At 39.8% G+C, this 24857-nt stretch overlaps 2 protein-coding genes across 2 annotated transcripts in view; both read right to left on the minus strand.

Moving 5' to 3' along the window:
* Window positions 1-5822, minus strand: part of LOC145500665 (uncharacterized) — a 43921-nt gene extending 38099 nt beyond the window's left edge. Inside the window, exons 1-5 of the mRNA XM_081480192.1 lie at window positions 5706-5822; window positions 4705-4866; window positions 4011-4181; window positions 2243-2431; window positions 1956-2126 (exon numbers count right to left, since the gene is read on the minus strand). Of these exons, the coding sequence (XP_081336318.1) occupies window positions 1956-2126; window positions 2243-2431; window positions 4011-4181; window positions 4705-4866; window positions 5706-5778 (766 nt within the window). The 5' untranslated portion in view covers window positions 5779-5822. The remainder of the gene's footprint in view (window positions 1-1955; window positions 2127-2242; window positions 2432-4010; window positions 4182-4704; window positions 4867-5705) is intronic.
* Window positions 5823-8800: 2978 nt separating this feature from the next.
* The window catches only part of LOC145500664 (uncharacterized), a 49702-nt gene continuing 33645 nt past the window's right edge, over window positions 8801-24857 (minus strand). Inside the window, exons 38-46 of the mRNA XM_081480190.1 lie at window positions 23692-23934; window positions 21603-21842; window positions 20880-21095; window positions 19909-19974; window positions 19042-19203; window positions 17865-18029; window positions 17338-17463; window positions 16552-16760; window positions 8801-10323 (exon numbers count right to left, since the gene is read on the minus strand). Of these exons, the coding sequence (XP_081336316.1) occupies window positions 16552-16760; window positions 17338-17463; window positions 17865-18029; window positions 19042-19203; window positions 19909-19974; window positions 20880-21095; window positions 21603-21842; window positions 23692-23934 (1427 nt within the window). The 3' untranslated portion in view covers window positions 8801-10323. The remainder of the gene's footprint in view (window positions 10324-16551; window positions 16761-17337; window positions 17464-17864; window positions 18030-19041; window positions 19204-19908; window positions 19975-20879; window positions 21096-21602; window positions 21843-23691; window positions 23935-24857) is intronic.

Raw genomic sequence — 24857 nt, forward strand, 5'->3', positions numbered from 1 at the left:
AAAGAAAACTTGAGATTCTCTCAAATACGATTAACATTACAACCAGACCGACTGCGTGTTGGACAACACTAAGTTACAATGTGCAACAGGCTTTTCCGTTTAACTGTTTTTCCACCTGTCCACGGTCAATGCAATATGCGCGCCAACAGGTAATTGACTCAGCGGAGCTACACTCAAAATTATTTAGCTTAGTGATCCCTGTGATACTTCGAGAATCATCTAGTGTTTCAGTGTTGGCGTTAAGAGCTGGAGACCACTTAATCTTCCACGGCATACAGATATCCGAAATTTCCGGGAAAACCCTCTCCCCCCCCCCCCCCCCCCGCCTCTCTCCGACTGTAGCTACAACTAAAAGCAATTCAAAAACAAGAAATAATTGTTCCTGGATAGGACAGCTTTAAAAAGCGCATTTCAATCTACTGTCACTACTTTAACCTTGTAGTCGGTTTATGCAAATTGCGAAATGTTCAACATTTGCGCAAGAGCAGTGAAAGCGTGACTGGGCTGCTCGTACGGTTGTCTGACAACTTTTACTGAGTCTCGAATATCAGCCACGCAGCATGGTTGCCGATATAATAAATACAGATCCATGAGACCCCTGATTCTTACAGCAGAAAGCTTGGGCTCTTTAAGGCAATGCGGAGTGGTATTGAGAGGAATTGACGGCTTTTAGGTATGTTCTCTGCAACATTTTCGGATTAAATTAGTCGTATTAATATTTTGGTTATTTGTTTCGGGTCAGACCGTTTCACTTCTTGTTTCCAATTTATATAGGCGAAATTTATTTGGAACTTGCCACTACACTCTAAACTTACACTTTTGATGACCTCGGTTTGATTTTGTTGTTGTACCGGTGATACATTGCCGGATTAACCTCTCGACTTCATGAACTTGAACGGAGATCGGCTGTTTACCAAATTAGAATAAGGGCGCGAATTTGATTTGCTTCAAGATATTTCAACTCGGTTAATGTACAGTCCTTTAACGTCCTTGATGCTAAACAGCATTCCAAGTCGACCCATTATTGTGTCTTAACGAACTTAAAGCGTTTTGGTGAATCGAAAACATTAAGGTTCCAGGAAATCTCTTGCGTTTGTTATGACAACCATTCAGGTGTTGTTTATATTAAGGAAATACACGCGATGACAAACTAGACATGACGGCGGACAGGAAATTAAACAAAGTTAACGCGCGATGGTTCGAAAACGTCTAAAAGCAGTTTTTATGCAGTGGAAATTATCTTTCTACTGATAGCAGTGAATTGACGGGATTGTAATTAATGATAGCCCTTTACTTTCGCCATTGAAAATGATTTGTCTCTGGTTCGTGCATAATTATTGTGTTATTTGCGCCCAACACATTGACGTGGATTTTCGTTTTTCACAAAGGGAAATACTGCGAGTTCGAGCATGAAACTTGGCATGGTATATCTTTAATAATGATATTTTAAGGCTATAAAGTAAAATAATCGGAAAGTGAGGTACCAGATGCATTTTTATGCTGTTAAACATGACCTATATTTTGCCGTTATTCTTCACACGCTTCTTAGTTGATTTTAAAATGGTTCGGAAAACCACTACATCAACATATCTCGGATTAGTTTAAAGCGAGAAATAAATTAGAGTGGTTGTTCCACATTTGTGTAGAGTCTGAAGTCAACTGAGTTTATTTTAAGACTTAAGCAGCGCTTCGTCCTCGCACCTTATTTCGGTCATTTTATTACACGGAAAAACCGTACTTTGACCGCGCCTTCAAATTTTCGCGAATTTCTGAAAAATAAAAATTCATTGGAGTCTTTAAATATGATTTTTAGAATTAGGTCACCTAAGGGTATCTTTGGGCAAAGTATGAGCGATTTGTCAAATAGGACGTTGACCGGCGTTTCTCGATCCTAACAGTCAGCCATTCTTAAAAGGAAACTCAAGCATCCAAATGCAACTTTCTATATTTCTCACCAGGGCATGATGTGAGTTTACAACTCTTCGCCTGAGTGGAGTCCCCAGTGCAGTTCTGTCCTCCGTTAGCAGGAGTCGGGTTATTGCAGGCTCTGCTTCTAGACCGGGAACCCGTCCCACACGTCTTACTACATGTTGTCCAAGCAGACCACAAACCGAAACCGCCATCAACTGAGTGAAACAAAGACCACAATCAGGATCAACACACTATTCATTAACTTGGATTAGGCGCAACAGGCGTTAATGTACAAGAATCTAAAACAGTTTGTTGTCAATGACTGTCATACCTGGACAAGGTGTGAAGCAAGATCTCGCCGTCTCTGTGTCGTTACCAACACAGTTTTTCCCGCCATTCATTGGGGGTGGTTGATTGCACAATCTTGTTCTCTTCAAAATGGTTCCTCCTGATATTCCACATGTTTGGGCACACTGGGTCCACGGAGTCCAAGAACTCCATTCACCGTCAACAGGTCCAGCTAAAAGACAAAATAAGCTGATATATCCTGATAGCCTCACCTTTCCTAAACCTTGCACTATCACTTATGGTTTGAATCCTTCTACTTATACAGCGGCTAGGTTCTGGAATGCTTTACCCAACAGATTAAGAACTATTTCTTGTCTCAATGACTTTATTAGAGCAATTCGACAACATGAATTAATTTTCTAGTTGTGATTTCTTCTAAGTTAATATTTTATTCAATATACATAGTGTTACTTTATTTTGATTTTAATTTTCTCGGAGGTACTAGCTTATTTTTGGCTACTCAGAATCTGAGATAAAATATAGTTTTATGTATGTATGCTGGCAACGCGGTGACACAAGAGCACAATTGCTCATTGTTAGTCGTTTTTCCTTAAATTAGTCATTAGTTAAAATGTGCAGTGATGTACTGCTGGTCGCTGGTTGATCCAGCAGTAATTAGGACACGAGAGGAATAAGGTTGTTTGCATGCTAAGAAATGAATCTTAGCATAATTTTTGATTGAAGGAAAAAAACGTCGGTCTTCCACGAGCCGACAAGTTGATTACTTCAATTTATGTCTTGATTCTAGGAATACATACAAGTTCAATAGTACCAGCTGTTCGTTTAGCGGGGTTTTCAGTCAAAACTATCGAATGAGGAAATATTTTTCAGGAGTGTCAAAATTAAAGTTGATGATAAAAGCAAGCAGTAAAATCGGTCAGCGAAATGTCGTCTCGTAAATGGACCAAAGTAAAATTAAAAAGTTCAAGACGTCCGTGATTACGTATACCGAAAAACGTATGGTTTGTGAATCATTGCACTGAAAGGTTTCTTTATGAAGGAAAGGCATCTTTCTGAACGAGTGAAATTACACCGGGCGAGTACATTTTGAGAGTCACTCGCCCGAATGGCGAGCGCTGTCAAAATTTAGTTTGTAACACTGTTAGCCGTTGTTGGCTTTAATGACGGACGAAACAAAGTTAAAGAACCAGGCCATGCTTTGCCCATTTTTTATCAACCAATGAAAAGCCATGGCGCGAAGTGGAAATTATTGCAACTTCCTGGAAAAAATTGAGATCTTTAGTCTCAGCATTGTTCGAGAAAAATCGAGTTTTTGTATTCATGTACGCATTGTGGGCTTATGCTTCGTTTGTTTGTTTTCAGTTAACAGAACAGGTGTTACATACTTTTATTGTCCAAGACACTATATCATACGGTTTGAATAAATCTTAGAACACAAACTTGCATTTATGACCAAAACTTCAGCTTTTCCAATTTACCCCGAAAACAGGCACACGACGGAAAAAACTGACGACTTTCTCTCCGTGCTCCCCGCTGCTTCCCCCCCCCCCAACCCCGACCCGTTTTCCTATCACACGGAAAAGAAAACAGAGTATAAAATGTGCATCCTAAATCCCCTCTATTTAATCAATTGCCATTTCAGTATTGTTACGTTTCGCAGAAATACGTGGCATTATTTTATTTTTCAAACGGTCCACTTTTTTATTTTATTTTTACGATAGTCTATTTATGAAATGTTCACTTTGTTATTTCTTTACTATTTTTGTTACTATACATCTGCTTCGACTTACTTGGGCACGGCCAAATACATTCCAACTTGGTTTCAAGTGTGTCTCCGGAACATGGTTTCCCGTCCGGGCTGGGAGTAGGGTTAGTGCAAGCTCTGGTCCTGTTGACTATGGATCCCCCGCACGGGTTCTCACAGAGAGACCACTGACTCCATTCTGTGAAACCGCCGTCAACTGCGATGGCATTTCATTGAAGCAAGATTGTGGAACGAGAAAAATTAGAACTAAATTTGTGATTTTTGTAGCTCTTACTATTTTCAGTGCAAATTTAGATGCAAATGTAAACGTTTGCTAAGGGAAGTGGTTTCCTGAATTGAAATTAGTCTGTTCTAAGATCCTACAGTAAAAAAACCCGGAATCTAACGAAACATCACTTTCTCGTTATTTTTTAATCAGCGGAGCCCGCCATTTGGGAAAGATGTTGGTTGGCAACATGGCGCAAGATGGTTGCCACGCTAACGAGACAATACTCGGAGAACACGCATGACGTCGGGAAATTGTTTGATTGGGTGATAAGGATCAGAAGCTCTTCGAAAGCTTTAACTAGACCTGCCGATGAAAAATTATTTCTCGACTGAATAGCAAGTTTTATTAAACAGTGCGGCGTGACTCAGATACTTGACAATGCGGTCAGCTTACATAGTCACTGTTAAATATATATTAACAATACAATTGAACAGCAACTAATTGTACTTACTCATGCAGTCCTTTTGTTCCGAGCTGTCTCCTTCATCGCAGTACTTTCCATCTTCACTTGGTATGGGATTGGTGCAAGTTCTTGTTCGAATACGCTGGTTTCCCGCGCAAATGCCGGCTGCACAGCCACTCCACGCTGACCAGCCCGACCAACCACCGTTCACTTTCGCGAAAAAAAGGAAAACAAATCATCAAAGCGGCAAATCAGCTCCTTAAGCCTTACAAAAAGCAATGGGTATTTTTAAATTGAAGGGTTTCTATAACGATTTGAAAACTTTTGAATCGTTTTTATTCAAGATCTGTAAGGTGAAACTAAGATAATTTATCAACGATTAGAGTCAGTGTTACGGTATATAAATACAAGAAATAAAACCTAAAAATGCGTGACTTAAAATACCGTCTATGAGCCAAGTTTAAAAAGCCTTTCTCTCACCAAATTGTGTGGAGGAGTATCCTGCTTAGAGAAGGCCGTCGCTTTTATAGCTGAAATTAAAGCAGCGAGATTCCAACGCGAATTATATACGAAACTGGAAAGAAACGTGAAAACTCTGAATTATGTCTACAACAATAGAATAACCGAGTCTGAAAAATGAAGTTAGACACAGAGTGTCACCGCTTTTCATAAAATTTCAAACTACCTAATGCTTTCTAAACAAAACGGACATTTTCAGCTATTTCTCGTCACATTTTTTTAGTTCGCTAGTAAATCATTTCGACTTTACTTAAAGATAGCTCAGTCTCGGCATTTTGAGTTATTTTGACCACATACAAAAATACCTTCAAATTGAAGGAAACCTGAAAATACTAGTTTACTAAGATAGATAGTTAATAATAACCACTAAGGAACAAGGATAGTTAAAGATAAAGAAGATTAACGTGGATTAAAAACGACGAACTTGTAAAACTTAGGCTAAAGTTTTCAAGAAGCGGAAACTCCCTTAAGATTTCTATCACCTTCTTTTCATTGTGAAAATAAGATTTATTATTAAAAGTCACTCTCACCTGCGGCATCCACATAATTCCAAAATATGACTAGTGACAGAAACCGAAATAAGCAAGTAATAACGTTTGACATATTGATAGATAATATGTAGAGCTCTATTCTAAACTATACAGAGCTAAAGCATCGCTCTGGTGGTGGACCAGATTGACAATCGTCTTTTCAGTCTCCCTGGAAGCCGAGTGATTTGTTAAAACTGCTTTAGGTTTAGGTCGTTTCACAAAACCTGTAAATGCTTACTTTATGAACACCTGAATTGATTCATTATAATTATTGACGCAGATGGGTCAACAAATATTGCTGTAGCTTAAACTAGTTGGGTAATAGTCTATTTACTCCTACTAATTAGAATTATTACAGAAGAGCAAAATCTGTTCATTCGGAGATTTCGCCATCGATAATACGTTAGGGGTGTAAGCCTCTTAATTAAGAAAATTCCACCGTCCAATAATTTAATTGTTGTTTTGAACCATGCCTCAACGAAGAGAAATAAAAAAGTTAAGCATTATAATTAATATTCTCTGACTGACACTACGTTAGAATCTATTCATCTATTTTAAATCGCAGGCTTTTACAGATAAACGCCTGGAGAGACCATTTACACGTCACCTACCGATCGCCATACGGTGCATAGATAAAGTTGTAGTCGTTTAGGGCGTATCTTACTTGCTTTACAGAATTAATTGAAATCGGTTTTAATACTAATAACTTTATATTCCAGTGTCAGGTAAAGTAGCAGGGTCTCACGAAGGTAACAATCACGTAAAATTATAAATCTTAAATATAATTTATTTAGTATAATTTTCCATATTTACAACTAAAATTCGCTTAGAACTGTAATAGAAATAAAAATCAGCCTCCAATACACCATTTGTGCATGAAAATCACAGGTGCAGAAAGAGTAAATACTCTAGATTAATTTCAGTTCTATATTTACTTTTCCTGCCCAGTGAATGTCTTTGTTATAAATTTTCCTCGGATGTCGAAAAACGTTTCGTCGCTGCAAACTTCCGAGACACTGTATTTTTTGTCCCGGAATTTGGACAACAACCGTCATCAACTCATAGTAGGTTAAGCTTCGTGTTTTTTTATGTCTACTTTTAATTCCGCTTTACAAAGGTATGGACACTTCATTGTTTGTGGCTGGTGTATAAGCTTGACATCAAGGAATGGGCAATAAACCCACATGTGTAATTAGCTAGGTAAACCAAGAGTGGAACTATCCAGGTGATCAAATAAAGTTGTAAATTAATCATCCGTTGTATCGCTATCTTTGTGTGATTCTCAGAGGAGTGCAAAATCTTAATGTTGACCAATCAGAATGGCCGCGGATATTGCTCGACAGGGAGTACTGAAAACCGGTTTTAGTAAACTGCAGAAAAAGGGTTTTCAGAAAAAGAAGTTTGTCTCCTTTCACCACACCAGTTTAAATTATTTTCAAATTTTATCAAGAAAAGAAAACCTTAGGTAAATAGTTCAAACATTTGTTGCCTCTACTTCCTCTCTTCTGAAGACAATTGATTGCACGGAGTTGGAGCGAAAACGTATCTGAGGTGAGTGACTAAACGTGCGAAGTCTCATGCACTTGGTGGTTATGTAATGTACTTAATCACCGCGAGTTTAAATCAGCAATTTGCAGCTCTTTATATTTATTTTCATACCAATGTAGTACGAGAAAAGTCGTGACGAGAAATCCATTTAAAAAAAGGTAAGAACGTCTTTCACAATTTTGTGCTGCTTCAAAATATCGTGATTCATTCATTATCACACCCCTTGTGACTCTAATTTCATTTCTACTTTTGAAGTTCTCAAGCAAGAGAGAAAAAAAAAAGAAGATTTTCATGTCCAAAGACTCTTACGGAGTTTGTATTGAGAATACTGGCCAAAATTGTCATCTTACTCAGCATGTCATGATTCCAGTAAAATGAACTTTAGCACAATAAAATAAGTCGCCAACACTTGAAATTATACATGCTATTCAGAATCGTAAAAAAAAAAAAACCCTTCGGGCGACTTCTGAAAATGGTGTTTAACGGTTTGTTTGACTTTGAACCGCTAAAAGTCCGTGGGCGTCGTGTCTCCTCTCGTTGTACAAAGCTTCGCGTCTGACTGGCGAGTGTGGATTAGAATGGCCCAAAACGCCTTGATCAAGAACTGAATATCTACCATTAATTATACAATCAATCGTCGAGATGATAAATAATGAGAACCATTACAGAACAAGCCAGGTAATTCTGGTAGGAATGAGATATAAGCCCAGATTCACTTTTTCTTGCAAATATTCCTCAGTTTTGAAATTACCACTGCATGTTGAGCCCTGCGATCGGCCAGTTCAAGACGAAAGTGTGCGAACTCAAACTCCTGAAGCAAGCTGCGCCCATTAATTAACTAGGAAATAAAGATAACGGGCGCTCTCCATTGAATCAAAAATTACGGTTATTTCCTTTGACGGTTTCCAGAAAATCCAGTAATGATTTATCCGAGAAACGAACCATTCGACCGAAAATTACGGAAATTTAGGGAGGAAAGTTAAATGGAACAGAAATTCCTGGTAAGAAAATTTCCAAAAATGTCGGTGGTTGTCATCTTTTCCGGAAATTCTGAAGCACGCTTTATTCGTCACTGGAAATTGCCTGAAATTCAAACTGGAATTTTAGCATCGAAAGGAAAGTACCCAACATTACCTTCGTCTGCGCGAATTCTACATTAGACTAAAATGACTAACTTCTGAGTAGTTTGTTTAACTTAAATCACTCAATGACTAAATTCTGTGTACCTTGTTCAACGTGAATAAGGGTCATATAGGGGTATTCTCGTGTTGCGTGATTAGCTGATATTTTTTTCCGTGAAACGTGAATTTAGGAAATTATTCTTCGTGAGTCGTGACCCGAAGGTTTTGCGTGACCCGTGAAGAACCTGAATTATTAACCGATATTCGTGATTTTACCACTCTATTCTACGTGATTTTCAGACGGAAGTCCTCCGAATGGTTAGAGTCGTCTATCGAGAGTGACTTAGGTATGCGATTTGCAATATAGAGCCTTGACTTAGCCTTTTATATCCGTGATCCGTTATCCTCTATTTTTTCCGTTCGTGAACCGTGCCAGAGACCCCCCCCCCCCCCCTGTACGACCCTCGTGAATCACAAGCAGCTAATTTTTTGATACTCTAATTTGGAGTTCAAAACGCTTTACCTGTAGCTATTTCTCCAACCCATGGATGCACTGAACAAATCTACATGATCTCGAGATTCTTAAATTTAAGCTACAAACTAAATAGTTTGTTAAAACTTTAAAGCTAAGCCTATAAATTGCTAAGTGTTTTTTTTTTTGTTGTTTTTTGAATCGTAAATTCATGAAAAGTGATTTCCTTCTCGCATCCTGTTAGATAATTCTATTTTACATCGAATTGTACTTAACGACTTTCAGATATCGATTCCTATCGACTGCTGTCATCAAGGTGAAACAGATTTTCTTTGTACGTCCAAAAAAACTAAATTTTACGGCAAGCTGCTGATATTGTATAAACCCCGCAACGTGATGTATGTGTCCAAGACTGACGATACGCAGAAAATTTAAAAAAAGTGTTTCTTGTTTGAAGTAAGATTTTTTCTGTTTTTCTACCGATTGCGACATTCTTTTTTGTGTTTGTGTACTCTGATGAATTACTGTCCTAAACCAAAGCGTTTGTTTTTCACCGTCCAGCAAAACCTCGACAGGCACGCAAGTTAGGCCCCATACAACGCCGGAGAAATTTGAAACGCTGCTTTACTTCTACGGTTAGGCCTAGCGTCCACACTAAACCTCACGAAAACGAAGCTTTTCGAAAACGCTCTCCAAACCGGAGAAATTTGAAAACGCTGGTTTAACGTTTTAGGGTGGACGGAAAACATCTTAAAAACTGAGCTTTTCGAAAGCTACGGCATCAAGATAATCATGTGATAACCCTTATACTCAAGGGTGCACACAGGCGTTTCTGCCGCCTGTGATTGTTGCGTTTTCAAGTTTATCCGGCGTAGTGTGGACGGAAAACATTTGTTGCGTTTTCAGGGTGAACACGCCGTTTTCAAATTTCTCCAGCGAAGTGTGGACGAGGCCTCAAGCGAGGTGAGCGCGAGGTGAGCGCGAAAAAATGTGTTTGAAAATAGTCCTCGCACAATCTGTCTATGTCAAGGAATCGTTTAACAAGCAATTTCTCTCAGATAACCCTCGCATCCATGTTCAAAAAACCAGAGTTGAGTTGACGCGTCAACTCACTGGACTGGTCTAAACGTGTGGTAACAAAAACCGTCCTCATTCTTCAAGCACAACAGGTCTTCACTTGCTTTCATACGATTTCAAATTTTTGAATTGGTACACTTGTTGCCTGAATGTTTACTTCACTAATTTGTTTACGAGGGCATTTGGCATTTTCTACCAAATGGTCGGTTCAAGTAATCGGATATTGCGTTGGCTGTTTATAAGAAATGATACAGAATAAGGTAGTAGGCAAGGGTTTTAATGATTTACTATTTTTATCACCACTTCAATTACAAGGCAATATTAATTATGTTTCACTGTTCGACAAACACTTCTTTTAATCTCTCAATCCAGTACGCGGATATGGCAAACTGTAGGATATCTATAAATAATCGCAACAAACCACAGTTAACGTAAAGAATGTAAGAATCCCATTGCATTTAATTGCTCTACAGTCGAACTTCCCGTAAGCGACCACCCAAAATGTCAAACCTAGGTGGTCGCTTACGAGAGGTGGTCGCCTACGAGAGCTTAGACCATATTGGGTCAAAATTTTACAGTCGAACCTCCCGTAAGCGCTTACGGGAGGTGGTCGCTTACCAGAGCTTAGACCATATTAGGTTCAAATTTAACCTCATTAGCACATGGTAACTGCAGAGACTTACCCTATGTTTTAAATGTTTCATTCATACTAAAAGTGGTCGCGGTCGCTTACGAGAGGTGGTCGCTTACAAGAGGTTCCAAATATAGCGATTTGACTTGGAAACTTTTGGTATTTTGGAAAACTGGTCGCTGAGGAGAGGTGGTCGCTGAAGAGAGGTGGTTACGAACCTAGTTCAATTTTGTTTACTTGCGGTATTATTTTACTGATCTACCTTTCCTAATGACAAGGCTAGTAGCTGAGCTGAGTTCTAAAAAGTCGATAAACCAAAAAATTGCCAAATCTCTTTTTATTTTTATTTTTTTAATTTTTTTGGCTTACCCAGCCTTAGCTAGAAGGAAGTTCTTCTAACTACTTGCTGCAAGAATATACACTTGTAAGCCAAGTGGCTCGTCAGGCCGGAGCTTATCCCGGTTTCCGTAGCATGATGTGACTAGGAGTATTTCTACCCCCCCCCCCCCCCCGGATGGGATGCTAGTCCATTGCACGGTTACCAGCAACATTAAATTCGCCGGTGCCCATTTATACACCTGAGTGGAGAGAGGCACTGTGAGAGTTAAGAGGTGCCCTCTGCAATTTTCAACTATGGCCATTTGGACCAGAAAAAATCAAATTCCTCAAACTTTCTCAGATGAATGGTCTAGATAAGTGATTCACAAAAGTACAATTTTCAGTTCAATTCGATTCGTATTTTAGCGCTGGGGCCACCATCTTGGTTTTGTCCCTCTGAGAGGGCTTTCAGCGGCCATTTTAGGGCACATTTTTAACAATTTGCCATACAAAGAAAACGATCTAAATCCGGGTAAAAACCCTTTATTCGAGACAAGCAAATGTTTCTTGTTACATTGAGAGGCTGTTTTGGCAATTTGATCATCACCTGATTTTTCTACAGAATTTTAAATTTCTTCCCTTTCGGACTACTCATGAAGCGCCACAAAAAAGGCGAAGTTTAAAGGAAAATATCGCTAAAAGTACATCACTTGAGATCCCAAAACTACCCTCCACTTAAAGAGCAATGTCTCACCTGTAAAAACATGTAATAAAATTTTGGGGCAGTTAAAACTGTAAAATGTTAGAAGAAGAAGTTTAAGCTGTGCTTTTGTCAACAAAGACCGCCGTCCTAATTAGCATAATAACGTGAAAATAACGATGCACAGTGAAAATAATGATATATTCCACTTATCTCGCGACATGTCGACAACTGGATGTTCCACGATGCCTCATGTTATATTTCCAGTATGTTTCAGCCACATTTTCGGTGATTAGTGTACGAAATCACTCTCAGACATCGCCACGGTTAAGCAGATTTCAACTCTCCGAAGCCCGCTTCATAACATCTATCAATATTATTTGTCTTTCGCCTCATAAGCCGCCGTTTACAAGAAGTGTAACAATTTGTTGAGATCCTAACTGACCCAGAAGTCTGTTAGCAGCCTTTAAAATCCTCCTCTCAATCGAGAATTCTCATCAAGAGTTCGTTTAAGCTCAGTTCTGTTTTGATCTGTTGTGCACCCGCCATTATTCCACAGATTGCGTTACATTTGACAAATGCGCATTCCAACGGGTAGGGGTAGGGTGGGTAGGAAGTGAAAATGTAACCGACATTAAAGCCATTTTACGCATTTCTGTGGCTAAACTAGTTACTGGCTTTCCCAGAATGATTTCAACATGAGCTTCTGCTTGCAGGTATTTTCTAGGTTATTTTTGCAAGGTAGGTGGGGGGGGGGGGGGGGGGCGTCGTGTATTAAAAAAAAAAAAGAAAAAAGAAAACGATAGGCAGTATCAGGTCAAAAGATTATGATCTGTGTATCTTGATCAGCTTTATCAGTTCATCAGTGAGGCCCTATTAGGGGTTTTCAGGATACTGGATATTTGGGTAAAAAGTTAATAGGATGCAAGCAATTTAGGGGAAATATTAATGGGGTAAAGCATGTTTAGATCAGATAAAACAGGACATTAACTGAGTAGGAAATCGTTGAGCTGGATTTAACAGGATACAAGATATCTAGGACAAAAATTATCAGGATAAGGGACACACCGACACCCCCCCCCCCCCCTCCCACTCTGGGGCCTCAACAGTGGTCAGCTATTTAGAATAAAATAAATGTATGTCAACTGTTACAAGCATTTATTCTGGACTCTTAGTACTTATATCACGGTGGAATATGGAAGTTTTGTATCAGGTTTTAGGGGCTTTAAGGTTAGGTAACGCAGCTCCTTGTTAGTAATTTCGAAGCTCACACTTGTTACACTGAATAGATAGATAAAGATAGGGCTGGAGAAATAAACAGAGAATGAAATGAGTCCCGAATTCTGTACCGTTTAACACGAATTTTTTACATGGCAACCTTTGTGTCTGCAAAGAGATCGAGGCACAACATTCCACACTATATTTGTAAACAGCTATCCTAATCTCATTGACAGCCATTAGTTTTTGACGAGAATTTTCCTTTATTACAAATAGAATACGGATAGAACTCCAGTAAAAAAGTCTCTTCCTTGTGTTTTTTTTGTTCAGCATTATACTTGTGTCTTTCGCTGCCCGAAATGCCATCAAATGCTGCGAAAGGCAACAGACTGACAAGCCGTGCGCAAGAAAAGTTTTTCTCGGGTCAGGAAACGGCCATAAAAGTCGAAGCAATTACTGTAGCACAAAAGATGAGGTGCTCAAAAGGTGAGGCCAGAATTAGGCGGTTCACCCGTGATGAGTTCCTGACTCCTTGCCACGTTTAATCCTTCCTCTCGAGAATGCCTTCAAAGCTTAGAAACAGACAGGAGAAGGTCCTCCAAGAAGACACAACAACCGCTGAGAATCAAGCTGCAGATATTTTTGACAAGTGTCAGTTAACTTATCCAATTGCTTATGACTCATTCAACTTGTGTGCCTTAAACGCATCTATAATGTCCTTAAAAAGCTAAGCGTCAACATTAGTGCTTCGCTTGATAGATGCCGGTATTTTAAAGCGCCCTGCATAGGGTTGAAAACTAGTCTTGTGCAGACATGCAGCTGTGCTCCATCACAGAACTGAACGACATTAGCGGCTGTGGGGTGCCTCAGGCTCAACGAATGGTGCAAACAAAATACAAACGTGTTTCCGCCAGATTAAGAAAACGTGGAAAAAGTAGATCTTAGTCAGGGTTATTAGAATCCACAAAGAAAACTGGGGGTATTCATTAATTTTTCCGAGATAATTAGCTACTGCTGACGGTAGCATTTTTCTGAAAAAAAGGTAAAGATATTTCTTCACAGATTCTCCTAAGGTTCGCCTTTACATGCAGAAAACTAAACATATTAAAAACATCTTTAAACCACGTGGTAAGTGGTAACATAAAAACCACTTTTGATATGTATTTAATAACAGAATCGTCACAACAGCACTCCTCTGGCTCAGCCAAAATACAGTCTACATAACTTTTCCTCACAGCCAAAAACTAATGTATTGTCGAATAGGCTTGCCACTTCCAATTCATACTATAAAATGTAGCTGTAATCACCCCTTTGTTAAAAGTTAAATGAGTTGTTTCATCCTTTCGAAAACTTTGTCGGTGTCCGTTGCTTTTTTTTCCTGTTACTTTCCAAGTAAGTTAAACATTGACGTCTCTCGCAGTTGTTTTGCGCGCGCATTATGCCATCTACAGTTGAATTTCAGTATGATTTTTTCTACGGATACGATAAAAGGTAGTTTTTCAGCTGGAAGCCGTTCACAGTTAGTGCTTAGCGATATGCTGCTTTTTTGGTAATCCCGGTTTTAGTACAGGCTCGTAATTTTAGTGCGAAATTTGTTTCGGCCACAATAGAATTTTTCTTAAGTCGCACGCTTGGTAGGGTAGTTAATTACGTCACTAGTTCCAACCCAAGCGCGCGCCTGGTGTTTAAACCATGCCTAAAAAAGAAGGTACCGTCCTTAACTGCAATTCAGTAATTTTCTGAGCATTTTCTTTTCTGATGGAAAAGTGACACGGCTAAGAAAATGTAAGAAGTTTCAATAAAACGTTGCTTATCATTACTTCCTGCGCACTATTCGTCAGTCTGCTGTCTTTTGCAAAATTTGATGGCACTTCCGGCAGCGAAAGACACAACTGTCCCGCTTTATCTGATCTAAGCATGCTCTACCGCATTAATTTTTCCCCTAAATTTCTTGCATCCTGTTAATTTTTACCCAAATATCCAGTATCCTGAAAACCCCTAATAGGGCCTCGCTGATGAACTGATAAAGCTGATCAAGATACACAGATCATAATCTTTTGACCTGATACTGTCTATCGTTTCCTTTTTTTCTTTTTTTTTTTTCAATACACGACCCCCCGCCTACCCTGCAAAAATAACCTAGAAAATACCTGCAAGCAGAAGCTCATGTTGAAATCATTCTGGGAAAGCCAGTAACTAGTTTAGCCACAGAAATGCGTAAAATGGCTTTAATGTCGGTTACATCTTCACTTCCTACCCACCCTACCCCTACCCGTTGGAATGCGCATTTGTCAAATGTAACGCAATCTGTGGAATAATGGCGGGTGCACAACAGATCAAAACAGAACTGAGCTTAAACGAACTCTTGATGAGAATCCTCGATTAAGAGGAGGATTTTAAAGGCTGCTAACAGACTTCTGGGTCAGTTAGGATCTCAACAAATTGTTACACTTCTTGTAAACGGCGGCTTATGAGGCGAAAGACAAATAATATTGATAGATGTTATGAAGCGGGCTTCGGAGAGTTGAAATCTGCTTAACCGTGGCGATGTCTGAGAGTGATTTCGTACACTAATCACCGAAAATGTGGCTGAAACATACTGGAAATATAACATGAGGCATCGTGGAACATCCAGTTGTCGACATGTCGCGAGATAAGTGGAATATATCATTATTTTCTCTGTGCATCGTTATTTTCACGTTATTATGCTAATTAGGACGGCGGTCTTTGTTGACAAAAGCACAGCTTAAACTTCTTCTTCTAACATTTTACAGTTTTAACTGCCCCAAAATTTTATTACATGTTTTTACAGGTGAGACATTGCTCTTTAAGTGGAGGGTAGTTTTGGGATCTCAAGTGATGTACTTTTAGCGATATTTTCCTTTAAACTTCGCCTTTTTTGTGGCGCTTCATGAGTAGTCCGAAAGGGAAGAAATTTAAAATTCTGTAGAAAAATCAGGTGATGATCAAATTGCCAAAACAGCCTCTCAATGTAACAAGAAACATTTGCTTGTCTCGAATAAAGGGTTTTTACCCGGATTTAGATCGTTTTCTTTGTATGGCAAATTGTTAAAAATGTGCCCTAAAATGGCCGCTGAAAGCCCTCTCAGAGGGACAAAACCAAGATGGTGGCCCCAGCGCTAAAATACGAATCGAATCGAACTGAAAGTTATATTTTTGTGAATCACTTATCTAGACCATTCATCTGAGAGAGTTTGAGGAATTTGATTTTTTCTGGTCCAAATGGCCATAGTTGAAAATTACAGAGGGCACCTCTTAAATGTCTTGCTCAAGAACACAACACAATGTCCACGGCCAGTGCTCGAATCCGGACCACTCTGTCCGGAGATGAACTCACTAACCATGAAGCCACCACCCCTCCATAACGCCAACACACACTTATACACACTCTCGAAAGAAAGATTCGACGTATTGCCAACCTTGTCATCTAAATTCTAAGCTATTCAGCAAGTTAGCAAACAATACATGTGCACCCCGAATATCAATACTTTTTAACATCAAAACCATGATCAAGCACAGACCAACACAACAAGCAGTGTCATCGAGAGTGACGCCTTGCTCCAGTTGTTCAAGGGTATGTAATGCTATTCATCAGATAAATAACTATTCAATGGAAAGTATACTTTGTTTTAAAGCAATTTGTACAGTGGATAGTGTTATCCAGTCTTTGAACAGCTCTTCCCTGGTCGCTACAAGCATGGAGTATTCCTGCAGACTGAGTGCTCCATGACGCTTCTTACCTATTCAGGGACTACACCGGGAGGTGACCCAGCCTGGACATCAATCCTGACCTGCTTGGTAACCGAGCTATGTTTATTAGAAGCTGTGCACTCGTAATTACCAGAGTCAGCGACAACAGCACCGGAAAGAGTTAATTCCACGCCAGTCAACTTGGAGTCCAGGTCATACACATTCTTTATGGTGAGGCGGTCAGTGGAAGGAAGCGAGCCTGTCAGGAGCAGTAGAGCCGGTAAGTTTGTGAAATAAACCACGATCATTAGATTTTATAGTAGTTAAAATGTTTGCGAAATGAGATGTCAGCAAAGGCAGCAGGCGGATCTCTTTTTCTTAAACGAAATAATTTGGGGAAATGCTCAAATTTCACCATATCTTTGTTGCAGTACACGTCTGGATTTTACAACTGGAACTCGTTATTGATCCCGAGGGTAAGTTCTCTGCTACAATTACAAGTTTTACAGTCCGTTTTCCAGAAAAATTCTGTAGAGTACTCACGGAATAGGTCACAGAGGTCCCTGTCTCTCGCCAGTCAAGGGACAGACTTAATTAAATACCCAAGATAATTTTTTGCTTATATACCGATAGCGTAATTGGTACAGGACATCGTCAAAACTAAAATGGGCAGAGTGTTTGACTTAAACTTGCCGCTATGGCAATACGTTACTTTACCTGGTTACATTACATTAGTTTAACCAAAATCCATGTCTTTCGTAAATTATCGGAGATAAAGTGGTAAAAAAATGAATTCATCTATTTTCTATATGGAGCCGGACCAATAACTCCCTTACCTCCAACTTTTGTCCACGCTACAGTTGGTGTGGGATCCCCCGCAATATAGCAAGCAAGCGAAATGGTTTCATTCTCGTACGTTGAATAATCTGAGGTTGGAATAGTCTCTGTGATGCGAACTGGGGCTGGTGGATAAGATTTAGCAGCCTTTCTCAGTATAATATCAATAAACTAGACGGCACAGTCTCAATAACGTTTAGCATTCTTTGAACAAGGGGGAGCAGGGATTGCCCAGTGGGGAGAGCGCTCACCCCACCAATGTGGCCCGGGATAGATTCCGACTCGGTGCCATATGTGGGTTGCATGTGTTGGTTGTTGGTTCTCGCCTTGCTTCGAGGGTATTTCTCCAGGTTCTGGGTTGTCCTCCCTCCACTAAAACCAACATCTCCAAATATCAATTCGACCAGGATAGAGGACCCGCGTGAAAACCATCTAAGGTTGATGTGGCTTCCTCTCTAGATATTGTAATGGCTATTTATCTATTTTCCAAAACTGTTGAAACGAATCGAATTGAGGAGTTACTTACACAAACAGTCCTCCAGTGACGTACTTCCGGTGCTCGCTGTATTTGTCCCAGCCGGGCATGCGAAACATTGGGTTTGCTGGTCATTATTCTGATATGTTCCCATTGGGCATTCCACGCATGGTGATATTCCATTATTAGTAGAGTAGTAACCAGGTTTGCAAACAGCTAGAACATACGATAAAAGAAAAAGAGATTTGTCTATGTAACTCGGATTTTTAAATGAAAACTTAATAACATGTTCACAAACTTTCCAACTGCCATCAAAGCAATCGAAAAAAAGGGGCGCTTTCCATTCATGCCAAAACGTCCGAAAATTTCGAAACGGGGACAAATGGTAAGAAGCAGTTGCTTGGAAAAGTTTTCAGAAATTAAATCCGAAAATTGTTGAATTTCCGTAAACGATTCATTCAACCGAAAAATCTGTAACTTTCGGGAGGAAAATCAAATGGAACAGAAATTAATGGTAAGAAATTTCCGAAAATGTCGATACAACTCGAAAAATGTATTCCGGGAAATGCTGTTCCAGTCGCCATTGTAAATTTCCGGAAATGCAATTCAATTGGTCGAATGGAAAGCGCCCAAGAATTTCTAGCTGCAACAGAACTACTTTAAAATTTTAATACGAGTGAGATGCACTGACCTACTACGTACTTGACTTTTTCACGAGCTGGATATAATCACAGAGTAGTTTTGTCCGATAAATATTAAAGAAAATTAAGATACTTTTACGAGACATGCCAATGACGGTAAGCATGAGGTGCTGGTTTACGAGCACAATTTTCTTTGAAACCTAAACGGGGAGAAAAAGCGGGGGAAGAGATGGCAGGCTGAGAGGGGACTTAAACAATCCACAACATTCTTTAAACAAAAACACGATTCTTTTCCTTTATGTTATTCGCATTGGAAAATGCAACCGTTTTGTTAGTAACTAGCCTTGAAGCAATGAACGATGACCTATTTTGATTGGATCTTTTACCGACATGTGACTTGTTTAGTAAAGTTTTCCAAATTAATTCACCGTTTCAGTCGAGAGCCAGCGAAACAGACAAACCCACCGGTGACGTCAGCAATGGAAACGCGACGTTTTCACTCGCGTTAAGCAGTTCAGTGCATGCAGTAAAAATCTAGACAATTTGCTTCCATGAATACTGCTAACATTGTCGTTATTTTATCTTACGTTTGCAATCTGCACTTGATTTGGATCCCGTTATGACGCTGGAAGAGTTCTTCGGACAGGGCTGGCATTCTGTTTTTCCCTCTTCGTCCTGATAAAATCCAGGGATGCAGTCTTTGCATGTGTTAGTTTTGCCGTCGCTGTATGTTCCAGGAGGACAGTTCACTGACAGCAAAACACATAAAACACAAATCATCGTCAAAATCAGTGTACTCATTCCCGATGTAAAAAGATATTTTAAAAAGTATATAGGGCTATCCAGTGACTATACCAGTGATACTAGGTGAAAAAAGTATGATCGTTTTGGAGTTTTTATACCTAAGAATTTTTCATAATAAAGTAGACTTGGTGAGGTTAACTCCTACCTTTACGATGACAAAACTGCAAAGACAAATTGACGTCTAAATCAGCCAGTGTTAGTCATATCCGGGTGATAAAAATCATTTTAGAAATATAAAGCTATTTAGTGTCAATGTTTGATTTCACTCAAAACTGAATGTGAGTTGTGTTCCAGTTCTAAGTTGTTAAGTGTAATCAGCCTCAGCCTTCGGCTTTGCCTAATAGCACTTACATATCGCCCTTAATATCTTGGATAAACTGCATCCAATGATTGTTTAACAGCCTTCAAAGGTGACCTGAACTGCAGTATCACTGCTTGCTGACCATTATTTAATTCGATTCTCGTTACGTTAGCTGCGCGAATTTGGTTCTGTACATCAACATGATCAATACGATTCTGTAGTTGATTTTTGTGCTTTACAGCTCGGCATCCTGGAAAGTATTTATTTTTGTTAGCCAGACTATAACAGCACGATTACACAGAGGTAATAGTTAAGTACATTTTAATATAATATGCGCTGTGATACTTACAGCAAATGCTACTATCCAACATTATGGAACCGCCCTGGCAAGGTGTACCATCGAAAACCACGTAGACTGAGAAAGAAAAAAAAATTAATCATCACCTAATGTGCGCCCCGCATCAAGCGTTACAAACAACGGTAAGGAACTCCTTTGACAAGAGTGGTGATGTGTGAAATCTCTTTTTACCACAATTGCTACTAATCTCGAAATCTGATTGGCTAATTTGCCGTTGTTGATAACAGTCCAGACAACGCTGCTCGCGTCAAGTTGTCACGCTATGCCTTTTTCAGCTCTCGCTCTAAAAAAAAAAAAACATTTTTTTTGACGTTGATATTATGGTAAAAAACAAATTGAAATGTGGTGTAGCGTGGCCTGTACTCTTATCTACAACGATACGCGTCATCACAGTGGTCAAAATGTGTTGTGGAGTCACCCGGCTGCGCCTCGTGAGTCCACAACATTTTGACCACTGGGATGACGCGTATCGTTGTCGATAAGAGCACAGACAATGCTAAACCACATTCGATTTGTTAAACTGGCTAGCATGACCCCCTCTCCTTTTAGCATGGTCTTTTTCATAAAATAAAAGTGAAAAGAAACTATTCAACGTTTTTAGGCTCTACTTAAGCACCCCCTGTGAAGCCCGATAAGAAACATTTTTTATGTTTTGCTATAATATTTTTTGTTTATATTTTAGCATGAGTCTTAATATCCATCACTGTTGATCCCGCATTCAATATCACAAAGGTAAACACAAACTATAGTAACTATGGTACATTGTTAGAATGCAAAAAATATCTCGTCAGGGTGTAATTTTGCACTTGATATCTGTAGAAAGACCTATTCCAGCACCATCTCCTGCCCAGATCCCAGGCGCGTTAACACCGAAAGAGTGTCCGCGAGAGATTTGTATACTGTATTACTCGCCGCCTGGTTTGTGAATAGGATGAAAGTTTTTCCACATAGTCTATTCTTACCCATGCAGTCCGGTGCCTTAGTTAAGACAGACTTGAGATCATTCTGAGACACCCACTTGTTGCCAAGACACCTGTAAGAAGGATTCTCAAAGCGATCTGGCAATCCGGGGGGAAACGGGTTAAAGAAGTACCCGTCATTGCACCTGAGCTGCAGGAAAAGACCAATCTGAGTTGCAAGGCCATTCTTTGGATTAAGAACCTTGATGCAAGTGGACCCTGTAAGATAATACTGAAATTACAACGATTTTTGCTTTTTGGGACGTAAAATAAGCAAGCGACAAAGCAAGTCTCTTTCATTAAATTGCTTGCATTTCTTAGTGTCGTAAACGGAATTGTATTTTGAAAATTTCTTGGGCCTTACACTTGAGAAACACGGTCTAGATGGTACTCTTTTTTGTCTCAATATTTATAGATCTTGATAAACTCAAAAGTCAAACTAACGAAGAAAGAAATATCAAGCAAATTCATTAATTGACAAATATTTACAAAATCTTGGAAAATTCAGTCAGAAGGCAATAAATTCGGCAAAGAATCTGGGCATCTGTTCGTATTTATTATTTTTACTAGTTTCATGGTACTAGTCATGCCGTCTACATGGGATATTATCATTTCCGTTTGGTTGTTATAGTGAGACGGGCACCTCATCATGCCAACCAAAATACAAACGAGATAACGGAGGAAGGGACTAACTGACTGTAGAATATAAATTTCAAGATGACATACCTTCCAGAGTGATATTAAAAGTACAATAAACGACATTTCCTGCTGCGTCACTAGCAGTATATCGTATTGTTAACGACGTGTAAGTCTGCATCTCGAATCCTGGCTGACGATTGGACAACACACTGGCCACGCCTACATTGTCAGTGAATGTCGGCGGTGTCCACGTGACCTGCTTTTGAAGAGAGTCGGTCTTATCTGAGAATGACGCGGGACAACCTTGGACTGAGGGCGAGGTCACGTCTGAAATCAAATAAGACAATACAGTAAATCCTCTATTAAGTGGATCTCAATTAAGGGATTACCCTTCATGAGAGGACAAAAAGCCTGGTGCCGAGATTCGTCTTATGTTCACCTTAATTTTATAACGTACTTCTATTCAGTGAACTTGTCCACTGATTACGCGGACGCGAGCACGGAAATCAATTTTCTCTGGGTAATTTCTATTGCTAAAAACCTATATGAAGCGGACGCTGGAGTGAGTTTACCTTACGGCATTGGACGGTCGAAATAAAAACAGGGAAGACAGATTACAAACCGCCAACATTATAGTTGGTCACAGGATAGTTTGGTTAACAGTCTGCAATTTATTGAATAACTGTTCAATGTTAATCATTAATTTAAAATTGTACAATCGTAACAAACCTATATTATAAAGCGGAACATTTTCTAAGCAGAGACCAAGGAAGGTCTTGAGGGTGCCCGAGAAATAAAGACATTACGTCAGATTTTGGATGCGTAGATTATACTTGAAGTCATAAGAGTTAAGCTGAGGGAAATGTAATTAAGCGTTAATTGTAATAGCAAACGTAAAGACCTACTGTAGATGCCTGCTTAATACATTAATTCCTCCAATAATAGCACCGGTTTAAAACTTTGGTGGTTTTAAAACGCGATGATATACTTCCAACCATTCCGCGTATCGGGACAGCATGATGGATGGCTCTCTTTTAGTTTTTCTTTTTGCTTGTTCATTTGTTTGTTTGTTTGTGTGTTGAATTGTTCCCTTGTACTGCAAACTGATGATTTCTGATGTTTCATTTTTTATGCGCTCTAGTTTCTTATTAAACTTTATTTTTCCCCAAGAGGGCACGGTAACGAATTCTGAAATCTGATTGGTTCTTAGTGCGGTCCGAATTTTCCTATCTCTGACGACGGTCACTGTAACGGTGGGAAACCGCGCGGGTGAAATTGTCGTGTTGGTCAATTTCCCTGACTGAACCGGCGGTAATCGTCAATCTTTCGACCTTTTCACACTTCCATCGACGATTAATCAACGAAACTTTAGCTCTATTCACTTTTAAATGGTAAGGAAAGTCAGTGCAAGTATATTCAATGGAGTATTTTGAAGCTGTGAGAATTTGTTTCGTTGTTTGTAGCTCGGCGCTGTAATGGCGCTTAACCCTGTGTTTCTCTCGCCGCACAATTTTAATCAAAAAAAGTCAATTTCAGTCGAGTTTGCCTCTTTGATCGTTGTTACGTATTTAAGAGAATTTCTGTGGAATACACCTAACGAATTCCCTCGCTTTCTGCTACTCAATTTAGTTGTTTTTAAGGTACAACACCTTACTTCAAACTTTGCTCGAAATTCCACACCGGGAAAACAATTTTGGAGAACTTAACTGGTGAACTAGATGCAACGAACATAAAGTAGTTCGAACTTTGTTCTTTAATACATCTTTCTTTTTCTAGTATCTGAGTTACTTGCTCGTTCACTCGTTAAATTTTTTGTGATGGTTTGTACACGACACGTAAGCCAATTCAATGACAAACTTAGGGAAACAAACCTGCTTGTAAGCCAATTTATCGTAGGAAAAAAATAAATGTTATTTGTCGGTTTAGGGTCGGTCCGTATAGTGAAAAACTATGACCTCGGGCTTGAAACTGCTGCCTTCGGCCTGCTGCCTTGGCCTGCGGCCTCGGTCACAGTTTTTCACTATACGGACCTCCCAGCCGGCAAATAACATCTATATCTTTGTCGCTTTCTATACAATAACGGGGAGTCCCGCATTTGGTCACCCATGCTAAGTTAACCATCTTTTCAAAGCACTTACAAGTACGAGCTCAAAATAACTTTGCAATAACAGCTCACCATTCACAGAGATATGGAAGCTACAGCTTATCTGTGTTCCACTGTCACTTGTCCCCATCCACGTGACCCGGTGGTTACCAACAGGGAAGGGATAATTCTCATCATAGTTGCTAGGCGACACTGTCACGTTCTTCATGTTGGTTCTTGGAAGCTGCCACTTGAATCCAAGCACCACTGTGGACTTGTCGGGCTCAAGATCTTCTACTCTGTCGATTGGACACGCGATCCATGGATCCGTGTAAACTGTAAAATGAGACAGAAATGTGAGACGTCTAAGGAGAGTCTAAGGAATTTCGTCGACCTACATATAACCCTTGTCAACAATTTTTTTACTCTCTGCGACATCTAAAGTCAAAGTGCTATAACAACACAAAAAATAACTATTTGATTCAACTAGCTCTGTTTTCTTGGAGTGCGTGATTACCTCTGATACGGGGAATGAAGCAAGGTTTTGAATCAAAGGAATCCAAAATTGATGACAATAAATTAAAATGCTTTATTACTTACTTTACTTAAAATGCATTGAGTACGGTACACTGTTTATCTACAATATATTAAGCCCCAGCCAAACGATTACAACATTTCAACGCAACATATCGCAACATTGGGGGTAACATGTTGCGTACGTTTGGCCACCCTGTTGCGACGTGTTGCGACATGTTGCGACATGTTGGGTGTTGTTTGCTAGAATTTGAAACTGGTCAAATTTTTCACGCAACATTCGTGCATGTTGCATGATGTTGTCGTCGTTTGGCCAGGTCCATCCCAATCTCGTTCCCAGAGTCTTCATTCCCCTTGACCAGCGGTCGGAAAACGAGAGCTCTGGGAGCAACCATTTTGAAATAACCGAATTCTGGTGATTCTGCCCACCCGGTTTCACTGCGCAGTCTGCATCTATGGCGCATGCCTGAAATGGTTGCTCCCAGAGCTCTCGTTTTCCGACCGCTGGTCAAGGGGAACGAAGACTCTGGGAACGAGATTGGGTCTGTCCAACAGTGTTGCGCCCGGGCATGCGCACTAGTTCGATTTTCAATACCCCACACGTTGCAACATGGTGGCCAAACGCACGCAACATGTTGCACCCAACAATGTTGGGATATGTCGCGTTCAAATGTTGCGATCGTTTGGCCGGGGCTTTCAAACGCTGGGCCAACAACTTTGGGATA

Source organism: Orbicella franksi, chromosome 10, assembly GCF_964199315.1.
Source record: "Orbicella franksi chromosome 10, jaOrbFran1.1, whole genome shotgun sequence".
Taxonomy (NCBI): domain Eukaryota; kingdom Metazoa; phylum Cnidaria; class Anthozoa; order Scleractinia; family Merulinidae; genus Orbicella; species Orbicella franksi.